This window comes from Myotis yumanensis, unplaced genomic scaffold (assembly GCF_028538775.1).
Source record: "Myotis yumanensis isolate MYYU_CA2020_CCGP unplaced genomic scaffold, mMyoYum1.0.hap1 SCAF_1, whole genome shotgun sequence".
NCBI classification, from domain to species: domain Eukaryota; kingdom Metazoa; phylum Chordata; class Mammalia; order Chiroptera; family Vespertilionidae; genus Myotis; species Myotis yumanensis.
Genome location: NW_027223752.1, coordinates 72,173,201 through 72,189,174, shown reverse-complemented (window position 1 = coordinate 72,189,174; position 15,974 = coordinate 72,173,201). Strand labels below are relative to the sequence as shown.

Below are 15,974 nucleotides of genomic sequence, written 5' to 3'. Positions count from 1 at the left end.
ATAGATTCATAGAGCTATAAAATCAATAGGACCTCACAGTAATCTTTTTTGTTGTTGTTCCTCTCCATGGAAATCTTCAGTAAAAGGCAAAAAAGATTTATGCCATCTGAAGAGAAACCAGAGTAATCTTGAATCTATTTTTTTCCCATTTTATAGATGAGAAATATGAGGTCCAGAGAAGTTAAATGTTTTGTCTAAGCCCACACACCTACTTAGTAACAGACTTCAAATTAGAGCTCTAATCTTATTTCAAATATACCACACAAATTTGTTTTTCTTTTTTAGAAAGAAATATGCTAGTATTTGGATCTGAGAATACTGTTGAAGAGCAGTAGAAAGCCCCAGCCATTGAAGACTTGAAAGTCTAGCAATTTCCCTTCCTGTCTCTTCTGATAGAACTAATCAAAGTTAGTTTACAGAGATTACAGCCGGTGAAGAAAGAAGTGAATATAAGTACCTTTGGAGGAATGTAGATCTAGTCTGTGTAAGACCACACTGCCTAGATCCACGATGCTTTCCAAAAATACTGAGGAGAGTGCAGTTTGCATTTTGAAGATCAGTTCTGAGGGAACTGCCTTAGGTGATAAGTTGCTTGTCACACATTCTTTTTTTCATGCAGAAAACTTCACTTTAGATCTTCAAAGACTTCTGTAAAGAAAGCCTTTCTAGCATAAAAAGACACATGTTAAAGTTGTAGAAAAAAGAAAAAAAAAGAAAGGTATTAATCTCTTTTAGTCCTAGTATTTATTTACTGTGTCAGTATTATTATCATATTAAGCTTGAGGTCACCTATAGCATCTGCCAGGATGAACATTCCTGATTCTTTGTTATAATAAGACTTATGTTCAGATATTCAGGTATTCAGAATTATCGCTGTAAAATTATCTGTGGATGTTGTTTGTTTCTCTGTCTTGCTTTATGTGTTTGGTATCCATGAGAGTAAAAATGTTTGCTCTTGTTAAGGAATATGAGGAAAAGTAAAAACTGTATATTATAATGAAAGATGCTCAACATCACTAATTATTAGGGAAATGCATATTATAACCACAATGAGATGTCACCTCATACCCATTAGAATGACTACCATCAAAAACTTAGAAAATAACAGTGTTGGCTGGTATGTGGAGTAATTAGAACCTTTGTGTCCTGTCGTGGGAATGTAAAATGGTGCAGCTGCTATGGAAAAAACAGTATTGCAATTCCTAAAAAAATAATAGAATTACCATATGATCTAGCAATTCCACTTCTGGGTATATACTCAAAAGAATTGAAAGAAGGATCTTAAGAAATGTACACCCCTGTTCATAGCATCGTTACAATAGTCAGAGGGAGGAAGCACCCATGTCCATCGACTGATGAATGGATAAACAAAATGTGGTGTCAATGGATCATTATTCAACCTTAAAAAAGAAGGGGATTCTGGCCCTGGCCCGTGTAGCTTAGTTGGTTGGGCATCACCCTGTGCACTGAGTGCTTGTTGGTTCGAGTCCCTGTCAGTGCACATGCCCTGGTTGCGGGTTTGTTCCATGGTAAGGGGTGTGCAGAAGGCAGCCGAGCACATCCATTTTTTTTCCTCTCCCTCTTTCTTAAAAAAATCAATTAGATCAATTTATTTTTTCCCTCTCCCTCTTTCTTAAAAAAAATCAATTAAAAATAATCTTGAAACCATTGTGCTAAGTGAAATAAACCAGGCACAAAAGGAAAAAAAAACTTTTATGATTCCACTTGTGAAGTACCTAGAGTATAGAGTAGAGAAAGAAAATTCAGTTGGGGCGGAAGCTGGGGAAGGTGATATGCAAATTCATAGAGACAGAAAATAGAATGGTAGCTATGGAAAGGTTAGGGGAATTGTTTAATGGATATAGAATTTCAGTTTTGCAAGATGAAAAGAGTTCTGGAGATTGGTTGCATAGCAACCTAGATACACCTAACTGAACTGTACACTTAAAAATGGTTAAGATGCTTGAGTACATTATGCTAAGTGAAATAAGCCAGTCACAGAAGGACAAATACTATATGATTCCACTTACTTGAGGTATCTAAAATAGTCAGACTCATAAAAGCAGAGAGCAGAAGGATAAGTGGTTGCCAGGGGCAGAGAGGATGGGGAAATGGGGAGTTGCTAATCAACAAGTATAAAATTTCAATTATGCAAGATGAATATGTTCTAGAGATCTGTACAATACTGCCTATAGTTAACAATATCATACTGTGCCTTTAGAAATCTGTTCAGAGGGTAGATTTCTTATAGAATGTTCTTACCACAATAAAATAAAAATACATGTTCAAAATGGTAAAGGTGGTAAATTTTATTTATGTGTATTTTACTACAATTAAATTTTTTTAAATCTTCAAAATAGTATAGTAAGGTTACCATAATAGACAACATATCATTTGCTTTATCCTTTGTCTTTTTTCTTGATAGTAAAATAGCCATTCACTTAAAAGAGAGAGAAGATAAGGGGCAGTATCTCCTTAAATATATGTTGTTTATGTCACTATACTTAGTGTCATTCACATTGAAAATTATATTCGTGTTTATTAAGTGTTTCTACATTGGGATATCTTGGAGACTAATAATAATCAAAATTAATAATAATATAAAATTATTTCAGAATAAGACTTGGTCTATATGTAGTACTCTAGAGACCTAATTAACAGTGGTTTCATTAAGAATCATACCAAATATTCTCTGCCCTTAGGAACCCAATGCTTCGAGAAATAAGAAAAGCTCTCGCCGAGTCAGCTTTGCAGATACTATAAAGTAAGTTGAAAGGAGAAATAATTTTAAATGACAGTAATGCTTTATTGTGTGTCAAACTAAATATGTTACTGCTGAATTAGATAACCTGTGTTTCTATTAGATAAGCATTAGAGAATTGTTATTTAAGAGGTTGTTATTTAGCATTATGCTTAAAAGAAAAACATTGAGCCCTAGCTGGTTTGGCTCAGTGGATAGAGCGTCAGCCTGCAGACTGAAGGGTCCGGGGTTTGATTCTGGTCAAGAGCTCATGCCAGGGTTGCAGGTTCAGTCCCCAGTGTGGAGTATGCAGGAGGCAGCCGATCAATGATTCTCTCCCATCATTGATGTTTCTATCTCTCTCTCACTCTCTCTCTCTCTTTCCCTTCCTCTCTGAAATCAATAAAAATATACTTAAAAGGAAAACATTGAAAGTGTTCCCTCTAAAGTTAGGAATAAAACTACTAAGTTTTACTACTGAGAGAGATGGTGCAAAGGTCTGGGTTACATACACCACTCTAAAGGAAGTGGAGGTATAAAAAAAGGTTATGGGAAGTTTAAAAAAAAAGACTTCCAATTTACTCTTCCTTTTTTTCCCTTCTATTTTATGATTAAAAGTTATAACATAGAGAAAATAGTATCATGAAAACTCAAGTATTCATTTTCAGCTACAGTGTCAACTATGGCCACTCTTCTTTCACTACACCCCCACTTAGTTCCTTTTCCCCTCCTACTGAATTATTTTCATGTGAATCCCAGATGTATTTCATTAGTTATGTCTTTAAAAGACAAAATATTTTTAAAGAACCTATTAATAATGCTATTATTACGTCTTTTAGAAAGCCAACAGTAATTCCATGATATCAAATATCTGGTCAATGTTCACATTTCTCTGATTGTCTCAATTCCCCGAACCACCCCCCCCCCCCCCCCCACTTCCCCCTGCAGATGACTGGTGTGACTCAGTATCCTAATAAGGTTAATACATTCCATTTGGTTGATTGCCTCTTAAGTCTCTTAATCTATAGGTTCTCCCTCCCTTTTTTCTATTAAAAAACTGAGTTTGTCCTATTGAGTGTCTTATATTCCAGATTTTGCTGATTGTAATGGGATAACTTTTTTAATATGTTCCTCTACAATTGATTTCCTGTCAATTGGTTGTTAAAGGTGGAAGGCTTGTTTGACTTAAATTTGTTGTTTTAGACAAGAATATTTCATAGGTAGTGTCCTGTGCTTCCATCAGATGGTACTTATTGTTCAGTTACCTCTTTTTTGTGATATTAATAGACATTGATGATCTTTGCCTAGATCCATGATACTTTTAGAGTTTTTGCTAATTGATAATATTCTCATTCTGTCATTCCTTTTTTTATTTATTAACAGCACTTCTATTGAGGATTTTCCCATAAAGCTATTTGTTTACTTGAATTGTGATTAATATAGGAAAGGCAGATTAAACACTTGGGGGTGTTGTTTTTCTTTATTTACTAGTTTTCAGTATAAGTTAGTTTCCTAGTATCCTTCAAAGCTGTAGTGAGGTATCTTTACCTAAATATTTAAATCTAAGAATCTATTTTTTTTTTAAATATATTTTATTGAGTTTTTACAGAGAGGAAGGGAGAGAGATAGAGAGCTAGAAACATTGATCAGCTGCCTCCTGCACATCACCCACCATGGATGTGCTTGCAACCAAGGTACATGCCCTTAACCGGAATCGAACCCGGGACCCTTCAGTCCGCAGGCCGACGCTCTATCCACTGAGCCAAACCGGTTTCAGCAATCTAAGAATCTATTATCATGAACTTAAATATATTTAATGTGTATCTGCCCCAGACCTTGAATTAGCCATTTCTCCAAGGTGCGGCTCAGCTCTTTTTAGTAGGAAATGGCATTTAGAAATCACAATATGGATGCTATAGGTTCTCCTTACTATTGAATTAGTCATTGTTGCTATGTCATTTTTTTGATGTGTATAGTTGTCTTTTTCTTCTGACTTGTTAAAGTTTCTTAATTGTTAGGGATATCAGCCCTTTTTCATCTGCATTGCAAATTTTTAAGAAATATTTTTTTTTTTATTTCAGAGAGGAAGGGAAAGGGAGAGAGAGAAACATCAATGATGAGAGAGAGTCATGGATCAGCTGCCTTCTGCACACCCCACACGGGGATGGAGCCCGAAACCCAGGCATATGCCTTGACCGGAAATCAAACCGTGACCTCCTGGTTCATAGGTCGATGCTCAACCACTGAGCTTGTTTTAATTTTCCTTATTTGGTATTTTCCTGTATAAAAGTTTTAAAATTTTTATATGGTGATATCTGCCTGTGTTTTTGCTTCTGGTTTCTAGATTTGTTTAAAATATCAGATGCCAAATTATTTTTTTAGGTCACCTGTATTTTCTTCTGGTCTCTTTATAGGTTCATTTTATTTAACCCATCTAGAATTTATTTTGGTGTTAATTAGTACAGTGGAACAATCAAGTTGGATTTTGTTACTGTTTTTATTTTTAAATCCAAGTCCACATTTTTCATACAGTTGGAAGGAACAGATCAGATATCATTCTTATATATTTTTATTTTTAAAATATTCTTTCTTCTTCCTAGAAGCAATGTCTAAGAGTCTTCTTTCCTTCTTAGATTTCTTTTTTTTTTAATCCTCACCTGAGGAGTGAGGATATTTTTCCCATTGATTTTTATAGAGTGGAAGGGAGGGGGGAGAAGAGGAGGAGGAAGGGAAGGAGGAGAAGAAGGAAGAAGGGAGAAAGAAGAAGAGAGGGAGATGTGAGAGAGACACATGGATTGGTTGCCTCCTGTGTGTGTGCCTGACCCGGGGCAGGGATGGAACCTGCAACCCAGATACATGCCCTTGACCAGGAATTGAAGCCATGTCCCTCTGTTGTGCAGACTTTTGCTCTAATCACTGAGCAATGGAAGATTTTAAAAACCCTCTTAGCTTTTAAAAACTTGAGAATAGGTGCTTGAATTATTTCTCAAAAAAAAATATCTATCATCTTAATAATCATGTTGAAATGATCTTTTTAATATAGGAAGATTACCTGTCTCAAATATAATTGAAAGTGGATTTATATATGTCAATTTTGGTTTATTATTAACTAGAGGCCCGGTGCATTCGTGCACTTGGCGGGGAGGTCTCTCAGCCCGGTCTTTGCCCTCTTGCAATCTGGGACTCCTCACTTCTTACTGCCCAGCTTGCTGCTCCTTAGTGCTGCCGCAGAGGTGGGAGAGGCTCCTGCCACTGCTGCTGCGTTTGCCAGCTGTGAGCCCAGCTTCTGGCTGAGCAGTGCTCTCCCTGTGGGAGCACACTGACCACCAGGGGGCAGCTCCTGCATTGAGCATCTGCCCCGTCATGGTCAGTGTGCGTCATAGCGACCGGTCGTTCTGCTGTTCAGTCGATTTACATATTAGGCTTTTATTACATAGAATAGCTAATATTGAATATGTACAATGTGACAGGCACTATGTTACTATTTACATTTATTGCTCATTGAATTCTAACAATCATATCTCATTTTATGAATAAGGAAACTGAGGTTTAGCTCAGGTTCCCATTCTTATTAAGGGGTAGGGCTCAGACTTTGGACTATTTCACATCAAGTATTCTTAATCATTTTATTATGATGTCTTCTTTCACATGGTTGGTATTTTCTTTTTCCTCTAGTACAGTGGTTCTCAACCTGTGGGTCGCGACCCCTTTGGGGGTCGAATGACCCTTTCACAGGGGTCACCTAAGACCATCGGAAAACACATATATAATTATATATTGTTTTTGTGATTAATCACTATGCTTTAATTATGTTCAATTTGTAACAATGAAATTGGGGGTCACCACAACATGAGGAACTGTAAAAGGGTTGCAGCATTTGGAAGGTTGAGAACCACTGCTCTACTACCTGTATTAGGAAATTAGATGTATTTTCTGGGCCTATCTGATTGGTATTCCAGTGTTTCTATTCTTTCTATTTTCTTTGTTTTTCACATTTGCTCTGTTATTAATGCTTACTTGGCTTATTCTTTCCCTTCTCTTTGTTTTATAATGAGTTTGGCTAATTAAAAACATTTCCCAGAAGTCAAGAAGGGGTGCCTGGGATAGGATTTCTTTCTAACTGTCCATAAAATAGTTAGATATATAAAATTTTGTGTTTTGGATGATAGCATGTTAAAATTAGAAGAAATCTTAGCAAGAAGATACAGTCCCAACTCTCCATTTTTAAAATTGGTATGCATAAGAATCTCTAGTCTTTTACAGTATATTTTTATTGATTTCAGAGAGAGAGGGAGAGGGAGAGAGAGATAGAAACATCAGTGATGAGAGAGAATCATTGATTAGCTTCCTTCTGCACACCCCTTACTAGGGAATTGAGCCACAACCTGGGCATGTGCCCTTGACTGCAATCGAACCCAGGACTCTTCAGTCCACAGGCCTATGCTCTATCCACTGAGCCAAACCAGCTATGGCCCAACTCTTCATTTTTAAGGTGAGAAGATTAAAGCCAGAGGGGTGATTTTACTTTCCCAAGATAATGTAGATAATGACAGAGCCACAATAATAATGTAGGTCCTGCCTGGCCAGCGTAACTCAGTGGTTGAGCGTCGACCTATGAACCAGGAGGTCACAGTTTGATTCCTGATCAGGGCACATGCCCGGGTTGCGGGCTCAATCCCTAGTGTGGGGCATGCAGGAGGCAGCTGATCGATGATTCTCTCTCATCATTGATGTTTTTATCCCTTTCTCCCTCTCCCTTCCTCTCTGATATCAGTAAAAATATATTTTAAAAAAATAATGTAGGTCCTCTGATTCCTAGTCTACTGGTTTTTCCACTGTTTCTGATTACCTTTCCCAAGTGCTGTTAAATCTATTCCATCCTTTCCTTTCCTTAACAATAATCTATTCACCTACTTATTTTTCTAAAATGACTCTGGAATATTAAAAGGAATTTCAGATTCAAAACAAAACAAAACAAAACACCTGGCAGAAGTTCTGGTTTATCACTAAATAGCCTCTAGTTCAAGTCATTCAACTTATCAGAGCATCAGTTTTCTCCTTTCTTAGGATAGAAATAATAGTCCTTACATATCTCATAGTTTATTATTGTATGACGAGAATAAGATAGTATATGTTATTACAGAAGGTGTCAATTTAGATAATACTAACCAATACATAAGCAGCGTTTCAAAAAGATTCTTTGTTCAAATAGATCAGCAATTTTCAACTGGTTTGCCACAAGAATTTTTAAAACATGCAATATCTGACTGTTTAGTCAGGGGGACTGACCTCTTCTTCCTTAGATTGTCTAATAAAAAAATGACAACAGTCAACACAACAATAGCCATCAGTGTGAATTTCCTGTCTTGAACCATAAATATATAGGTCATATAATAGAGTTGTCTCTTATTGGTCATATCACATAATAAGGTTATATCTGATTGGTTAATTCTTGGTACTAGAAATCCTTATATACAAGTATAGGCCTTTGATTTTTTAAAAAGTCATTTTGAGGTAAAAAGAGTAACTAATTCCTATTATTTTTTTGCAAATTAATCAAAATTATACCTATTTTTTTGTTAGACTGGCAAAAATTATATTTATTGGTGTGCCACTGAATTTTAGTGTTTAGTTTATGTGTGCCATGAGACAAAAAAGGCTGAAATCTATTGAAAAAGGATCAGGGTGTGGGGAGGTTGAAAAGTGTAAAGGGGGTCAAATATATAGTGATGGAAGGAGACTAAACTTTGGATGATGAACACATTGTAATATAGAGCTGATGTATTACAATACTGTATACTTGAAGCTTACATAATCTCATTTACCAATATCACCCCAATAAATTTTTTTTTAAAATATATTTTATTGAATTTTTACAGAGAAGAAGGGAAAGGGATAGAGAGTTAGAAACATCGATGAGAGAGATCCATCAGCTGCCTCCTGCACAGCCCCCAGTAGGGATGTGCCCGCAACCAAGGTACATGCCCTTGACCGGAATTGAACCTGGGACCCTTGAGTCCACAGGCCGACGCTCTATGCACTGAGCCAAACCGGTTCGGCGACCCCAATAAATTTAATAAGAAAATAAGAACCACAGGATTCTAGACATAGAAACAAATACAGTAAAATAGATACAGAAAACATATAATAAAAGCTTTCTTAATATTGTTTTGAAGTATGCTTAAAAACTTTATAAATACACTAGAATTGGACTAGTAGATCCACACTCAGAGTAAAGATCTCAGATTGATATAAGGAGATTTGCAAATTAAAGTCCAAGTTTTTAAAATGGTTAAGGTTTATATGGATCAGTTATGATTTTTTTTTTTTTTTATAGCAAAGGTGGAGATTTATTGAAGAACAAGTACAGACTCCCATGTGGGGAAGGGGAAATAATCTCACAGCACAGGCTCCCAAGTGGGGAGGAGTAAGGAGTCCCACTGACTTCCTGTTTCCAAGGTTTATAAAGGATGCAAGTCCCAGTTATGATTTTTTTTAAAGACTTTTTTTTAAAGCATAGCAGATGAAATTTTTTAAAAATATATTTTATTGATTTTTTACAGAGAGGAAGGGAGAGGGATAGAGAGTTAGAAACATTGATGAGAGAGAAACATCGATTAGCTGCCTCCTGAACACCCCCTACTGGGGATGTGCCTGCAACCAAGGTACATGCCCTTGACCAGAATCAAACCTGGGACCCTTCAGTCCTCAGGCCAATGCTCTATCCCAGGGGTGGGCAAACTTTTTGACTCAAGGGTCACAATGGGTTTTTAAACTGGACCGGAGGGCCGGAACAAAAGCATGGATGGAGTGTTTGTGTGAACTAATATAAATTCAAAGTAAGCATCATTACATAAAAGGGTACGGTCTTTTTTTTTTTTTTTTTTTTTTTAGTTTTATTCATTTCAAACGGGCCGTAGTTTGCCCATGGCTGCTCTATCCATTGAGCCAAACTGATTAGGGCTAAAGACATATTTTGATTAGTTGACCAACTACTGATCCTGCTCACCTATAATAATAAGAGCATAATATGCTAATTAGACACAGTCCCTCCCCGACCCCGATCGTGCACCGGTGGGGTCCCTCGGCGTGGCCTGCGCCCTCTTGCAATCCGGGACCCCTCGGGGGATGTTGGAGAGCCAGTTTCAGCCTGATCCCCGCAGGCCAGGCTGAATCTGTGCACCAGGCCTCTAGTTGGTGTATAAACATGCAATCGATTTCTGGATATTTACTTTGTATCCTGCTACTTTACTGAATTTATCAGTTCTAGTAGTTTTTTGGTGGGCTTTTTAGGGTTCTCTATATACAGTATCATATCATCTGCAAACAGTGACAGTTTTACTTCTTCCTTTCCAATTTAGATGCCTTTTATTTCTTCTTTTTGTCTGATTACTATAGCTAGGACTTCTAGTACTATGTTCAGTAAGAAAGTGGACATTCCTGTATTGTTCTGATCTTAAGGGAAATGCTTTTAGTTTTTCCCTATTGAGTATGATGTTAGCTGTCGGTTTGTCATATATGGCCTTTATTATGTTTAAATAAAAACAGTATAAATTAATACCATAGTGTTCTAATTCAAAATGACAGATTTTCATTAATCTTTATTTTCTTTTCTAGGGTATATCAGACAGAATCTCATATGAAAATAGAGAGAAAGTCAGAAATTGCAGGTAACATATTAATGCAATTCCTTCGAGTCTGTTTTGTATAAAAATTTACTGTGGGTATCTAACCAAATAATTGATATAACTTATTCTTTATTTTATTGGTTAGAAAGTATAACTTGTGTCGGGGGGGGGGGGCGCGGGGACAGTATTTTTTTTATTTTTGTTAATTTTTCTAATGCTTTATCAGAGTATCTTTGAAAAACTTTAATTTTTTTTAATTTTTAGAAACAGAAACAAGAGAAAATGTTCTGTTTATACAGTAAGTAAGAAAAATGTGATTCAAATTATATTTTAAAGTTATTTATTCCTACTAATAAAGTACTTTTTAAATTAGTGTCCTTTTTAAAAAAAAATATGTTTTTATTGATTTCAGAGAGAGGAAGGGAGAGGGATAGAGAGAAACATTATTGATGATAGAGAAATTCTTGATCGGTTGCCTTCTGCACGCCCCCTATTGGGGACTGAGCCCAAAAGTCAGGCATGTACCCTGACCAGGAATCAAACCGTTCATAGGTTGATGCTTAATCACTGAGCAACACCAGCCACACTAAGTTAACATCCTTTTAGTTTTTTTATTTTTGTATCTCTTTTGTGGAATATTTAGGAATAATTTAAAAAACAAATTGTTGCCCTAGCTGGTTTGGCTCAGTCGATAGATGGTTGGCCTGCGGACTGAAGGGTCCCAGGTTCAATTCTGGTCAAGGGCACATGTCCAGGTTGTGGGCTCGGTCCCAGTGGGGGCGTGCATTGATATTTCTCTCTCTCTTCCCTTCCTCTCTGAAATCAATAAAAATATATTAAAAAACAAACAAAACTTGTTCTAAAGAAAAGAGTATATACCAGACATTACTTTAAAAACAACAACAACCACAAACAAAACAAATTGTTTTTGCAAAATTTAATGTACTGTTATATTTGACTAGAGGCCCGGTGCACGAAATTCGTGCACTCGAGGGGGGGGGCTCCTCAGCCCGACCTGCACCCTCTCACAATCTGGGAGTCCTCGGGGATGTCCCACTGCCATCAGTCAGACATCCTTAACACTGCTGCAGAGGCAGGAGAGGCTCCTGCCACCGCTGCTGTGCTCACCAATTATGAACATGGCCTCTGGCTGAGCATTGCTTCCCCTGTGAGCGCTGCAAGAGCTCCTGCATTGAGTGCCTGCCCACTGGTGGTCAGTGTGTGTCATAGCAACCAGTCGTTCTGTCTTTTGGTCAATTTGCATATTACCCTTTTATTATGTAGGACTAGAGGCCTGATGCACGAAATTCATGCAAGAGTAGGCTTTTGGGGCCCCAGCTGCCTCAGCCCTCCTGGCCCCGGCTGCCTCACAGCTCCGGCTGCCTCATGGCCCTGTGGCCCCACAGCCCCTGCCCACTGGTTATTCCAGAAGGTCGTTCTGCTGTTCGGTCTAATTAGCAGATTAGCTCTTTATTATATAGGATAAATATGTGCATTGTACAGCTTATTCTTTTAATAAAGTGATGAAATACTCATTTATAAATCCTTAAATACATCAGCTGGTATCTACATTAATAAAAGAGAAAAATGGTAATTAGCATACGACCGCTACCCTTCCCATTGGCTAATCAGCATATCCTTATGCAAATTAACTGTCAGCCAAGATGGCGGCCGGCAGCCAGGCAGCTGGAAGCGAACATGAGGCTTGCTTGCTGCAGTGACTGCAGACTCCAACGTTCCCCGCCTGACTTGCAGGCCTCTGAGCTGGCAGTTTGAAACTTTGTAACAAATATAGCCGGCTGGGATCTCAGAGCTGAAGTTATACATTGTTTCGATTATAGAACGGCAAAGAAACCAGCAGCGGAAGCCTCAGAGCTAGAGCCAGAGCTAAAGCTGGCCCAGAATAAAAAAAAAAAAAGAAAAAAAGGAGTGGTTGGGAGCTTCAGTCAAAACCGCCAGCCTGAAAGCAGCCCTCAGCCCTCACCCAGACTGGCCAGGCACCCCAGTGGGGACCCCCACCCTGAAGGGTGTGTGACCAGCTGCAAACAGCCATCATCCCCTCATCCAGGCTGGCCAGGCACCCCAGTGGGGATCCCCACCCTGATCTAGGACACCCTTCAGGGCAAACCAGCCGGCCCCCAGGCCTCTATCCTATATAGTAAAAGGGTAATATGCCTCCCAGCACCGGGATCAGCGGAGCCAAGAGGTCTCCTGGCACCAGATCAGCATGACAGGGTGCAGCACCCAAACCCCCTGATCGCCCTGCGGCTCTGTGTGTGACAGGGTGTGGCATCCCAACCCCCTGATTGGCCCTGCTCTGTGTGTGACAGGGGGTGGCGCCCCAACCCCCCCACCCCCCCACGGGCCCTGCTCTGTCTGTGACAGGGTAGAGCCATAACCTCCCCATCGGCCCTGCCCTGAGTGTGACAGTGGTGGCGCCCCAACCCCCTGATCCGCCCTGCTCTGTGTGTGACAGGGGGCAGTGCCCTAACTCCCCTATCGGCCCTACTCTGTGCGTGACGGGGGAGCTCCCCAACCCCCTGATGGGCCCTGCTCTGTGTATCACAGAGGGTGGTGCCGCAACCTCCCCATTGACCCTGCCTTGAGTGTGATGGGGGCGGTGCCCCAACCCCCCAATCGGCCCTACCCTGAGCGTGACTGAGGGTGGCATCACAACCTTCCAATCTGCCCTGCTCTGTGCATGACAGGGGGCGGTGCCCCAACTCCCCAATCAGCCCTGCTCTGAGCCCGACCAGGGGCTGCACCTAGGGATTGGGCCTGCCCTCTGCCACCCAGGAGCAGGCCTAAGCCAGCAGGTCGTTATCTCCTGAGGGGTCCCAGACTGCGAGAGGCCATAGGCCGGGCTGAGGGACCCCCCCTTCCCCACCGAGTGCACAAATTTTTGTGCACCGGGCCTCTAGTCCTATATAATAAAAGGCTAATATGCAAATCGACCAAACAGTGGAACGATAGGTCGCTATGACATGCACTGACCACCAGGGGCTAGACCAGGGGTAGGCAAACTTTTTGACTCGAGGGCCACAATGGGTTCTTAAACTGGACCAGAGGGCCGGAACAAAAGCATGGATGGAGTGTTTGTGTGAACTAATATAAATTCAAAGTAAACATCATTACATAAAAGGGTACGGTCTTTTTTTTTTTTAGTTTTATTCATTTCAAACGGGCCGGATCCGGCCCGAGGGCCGTAGTTTGCCCACGGCTGGGCTAGACACTTAACACAGGAGCTGCCCCATGGTGGTCAGTGTGCTCCCACATGGGGAGCATTGCTCAGCCAGAAGTCAGACTCACAGCTGGCAAGCGTAGCAGCAGTGGCGGGAGCCTCTCCTACCTCCACGGCAGCTCTAAGCCGTCAGTCGGACATCCCCCAAGGGCTTCTGGACTGCGAGAGGGCACAGGTCGGGCTGAGGACCACTTCCTCCTCCGACTGCATGAATTTCATGCACCAGGCTTCTAGTAAAACAATAAATACCAATCTTCAGATTTTTAAATTAAGTTTATTTTTATAATATTAATACATAGAAAAGTAAATACCAGTAGCTTTTGAATACATGAAAAGATGCTTATCTTCAGAAGAGAAATAAAGACTATTGAGATATAATTTTTCATCCAGTTAGTTAAGAACATAGGTAAAACATCACTCATTGCTACTGGGTATAAATTGTAGAGGGCAATTGGCATTATTATTCAACTGTTGTAATTCTTGGTAATTGTGATACAGATTTTTAAAACATTTTTTTATATTTTAGGAATAAGACTTCAGAAGATAATTACTGTGAAATTACTGGTGAGTATGATCAGAATGCTTTTCTTATCATATACCTTTCTCTTCATCCAGATTCCTTGATAAGTAATATCTAAAAGAACAGTGAAAAAAAGAGTGCGAAGAGAGCTCTGTGTGTTACACAAAATTTTTAGTTTAAAATTTCACAAATTTACTTTACTTCTTTCAAAACTGCTGTTCCTCTTGTTTCCTCTATTTTTGACTCTCACTCATTTATTTTTATTTATTTATTTTAAAAAATATTTTTATTGATTTCAAAGAGGAAGGGAAAGGGAGAGAGAAATGGAAACATCAATGATGAGAATCATTGATCCGCTGCCTCCTGAAAGTCCCCCACTGGGGATTGAGCCCGAAACCTGGGCCTGTGCCCTGACCAGGAATTGAATCATGACCTGGTCAACGCTCAACCACTGAGCCACACCAGCTGGGTCTTACTCATTTATTCACTCAAGTCAGGAATTGAGTCATTTTTTAATATTTGCTTCATTTTCTATATCTATTTGGCTATACTCTTTCTATCCTGTCTCTTAAATATCTTGCAGATCTCTTACTGTTTCTCTATTCCTTCTGCCACTGTTTGAATTTAAGTTCCTATTATTCTTTCTTGGGTTGCTGTAAATAGTTTCTTATCCTTCGAATCTATTCTATGTATTTGTAAATCTGATCATACTACCTTCTAGCTAAAAATTGTTCAATGACACTTTTTTGCTTGCAGGATAAAACGCACACTCCTCAGCATAGACTTAGAAAGCCCTTTATGATTTGGCTTGTTGTCTTCTCCAACCTTATTTCCTTTCCTTTATAGGCATCTTTTCCTCTAGCCCAGGGATGGGGAACCTTTTTTTTTTTTGCCAAGGGTTTGTATAAATGATACTATAAATGATGTTATAAATAACATTTGTAACATAATTCACAGGCCATACACATTTATCAACTTAAAAATTAGCTTGCAATATTTGGTCAAACATTTAATTAACTCACCCCTAATGCTTTGGCAGGGCCAGACAAAATGATTTTGGCCTGGGGGCCAGACATTCCCCATCCCTGCTAGTCCATGAAGAACTATTTGCAATTCCTCATGTGGACTTTTTTCCTGCTTATATCCATTGTAAATGCTATTTTCTCTACCTAAAGTGCTCTCCCGAGCACTTTGCCTAGCGTTCTTCTCTTTTTTCACATAGCATAACTTTAGTGCTTTTCAAAGTAACCAGTCCACAAAATATTACAATCCATGACTGAGAGGAAGTTACTCTGGAATGTAAATCAACTGTGGCTGTAAGCTATTATTTTGTTTAGCTGACATTTTTTCTTAGCAAGGGAAATGCTTTTGATTTAGCAGTTCACAGACTGGCACCATACACTAAGTAGTACTGGCTTAAATGGAGTTGTTGTTTTTTGGCAAAGCCAATAAGTTAATCACTCTTTCCTGTGTTTTGACAACACTCCTTCTGTTTCTCAGTCTCTTGTAGAATTTATCACATTGTAGTTTTGGTATTTACTTGTGGCTCTTTTGTTAAACGAAATTTTTTGAGTCCAAAAATTTTGTCTTCTCTTTGTACTTTAGTAGACAGTTGTTTTGGGGATCATAATAGGTTCTGAAGCAGTATTTGTTGAATAAATGAGTGGAAACTTAATAAATAAATAAGGCTTCTAACAAAAAGCCTATAATTACTTCCCCATGTTTAATCAAGGTTGCTGGAAACTCTTTAAACTATTCTAAAGATTTGCCTTTATTTTTACTTATTTATTTTAATTTTTATTGGTTTTAGAGAGAGAAAAAGGGAGAGGGAGAGAGAGAAACATG

The 15,974-nt window shown here is 39.0% G+C and overlaps 1 protein-coding gene and 1 pseudogene across 3 annotated transcripts in view; one reads left to right on the top strand and one right to left on the bottom strand.

Annotated features, from left to right (window-relative positions):
• Positions 1-15,974, top strand: part of KNL1 (kinetochore scaffold 1) — a 75,149-nt gene that overhangs the window by 25,134 nt on the left and 34,041 nt on the right. For 2 of the 3 annotated variants that reach the window (XM_070425088.1, XM_070425080.1), the window contains exons 5-8: positions 2,703-2,764; positions 10,358-10,410; positions 10,633-10,666; positions 14,136-14,173. In XM_070425088.1, the coding sequence (XP_070281189.1) occupies positions 2,703-2,764; positions 10,358-10,410; positions 10,633-10,666; positions 14,136-14,173 (187 nt within the window). Of the gene's footprint in view, positions 1-2,702; positions 2,765-10,357; positions 10,411-10,632; positions 10,667-14,135; positions 14,174-15,974 lie in introns of those variants that run through there. The other variant, XM_070425094.1, reaches the window with a different exon arrangement.
• LOC138999641 (U5 spliceosomal RNA) lies at positions 5-126 on the bottom strand (annotated as a pseudogene).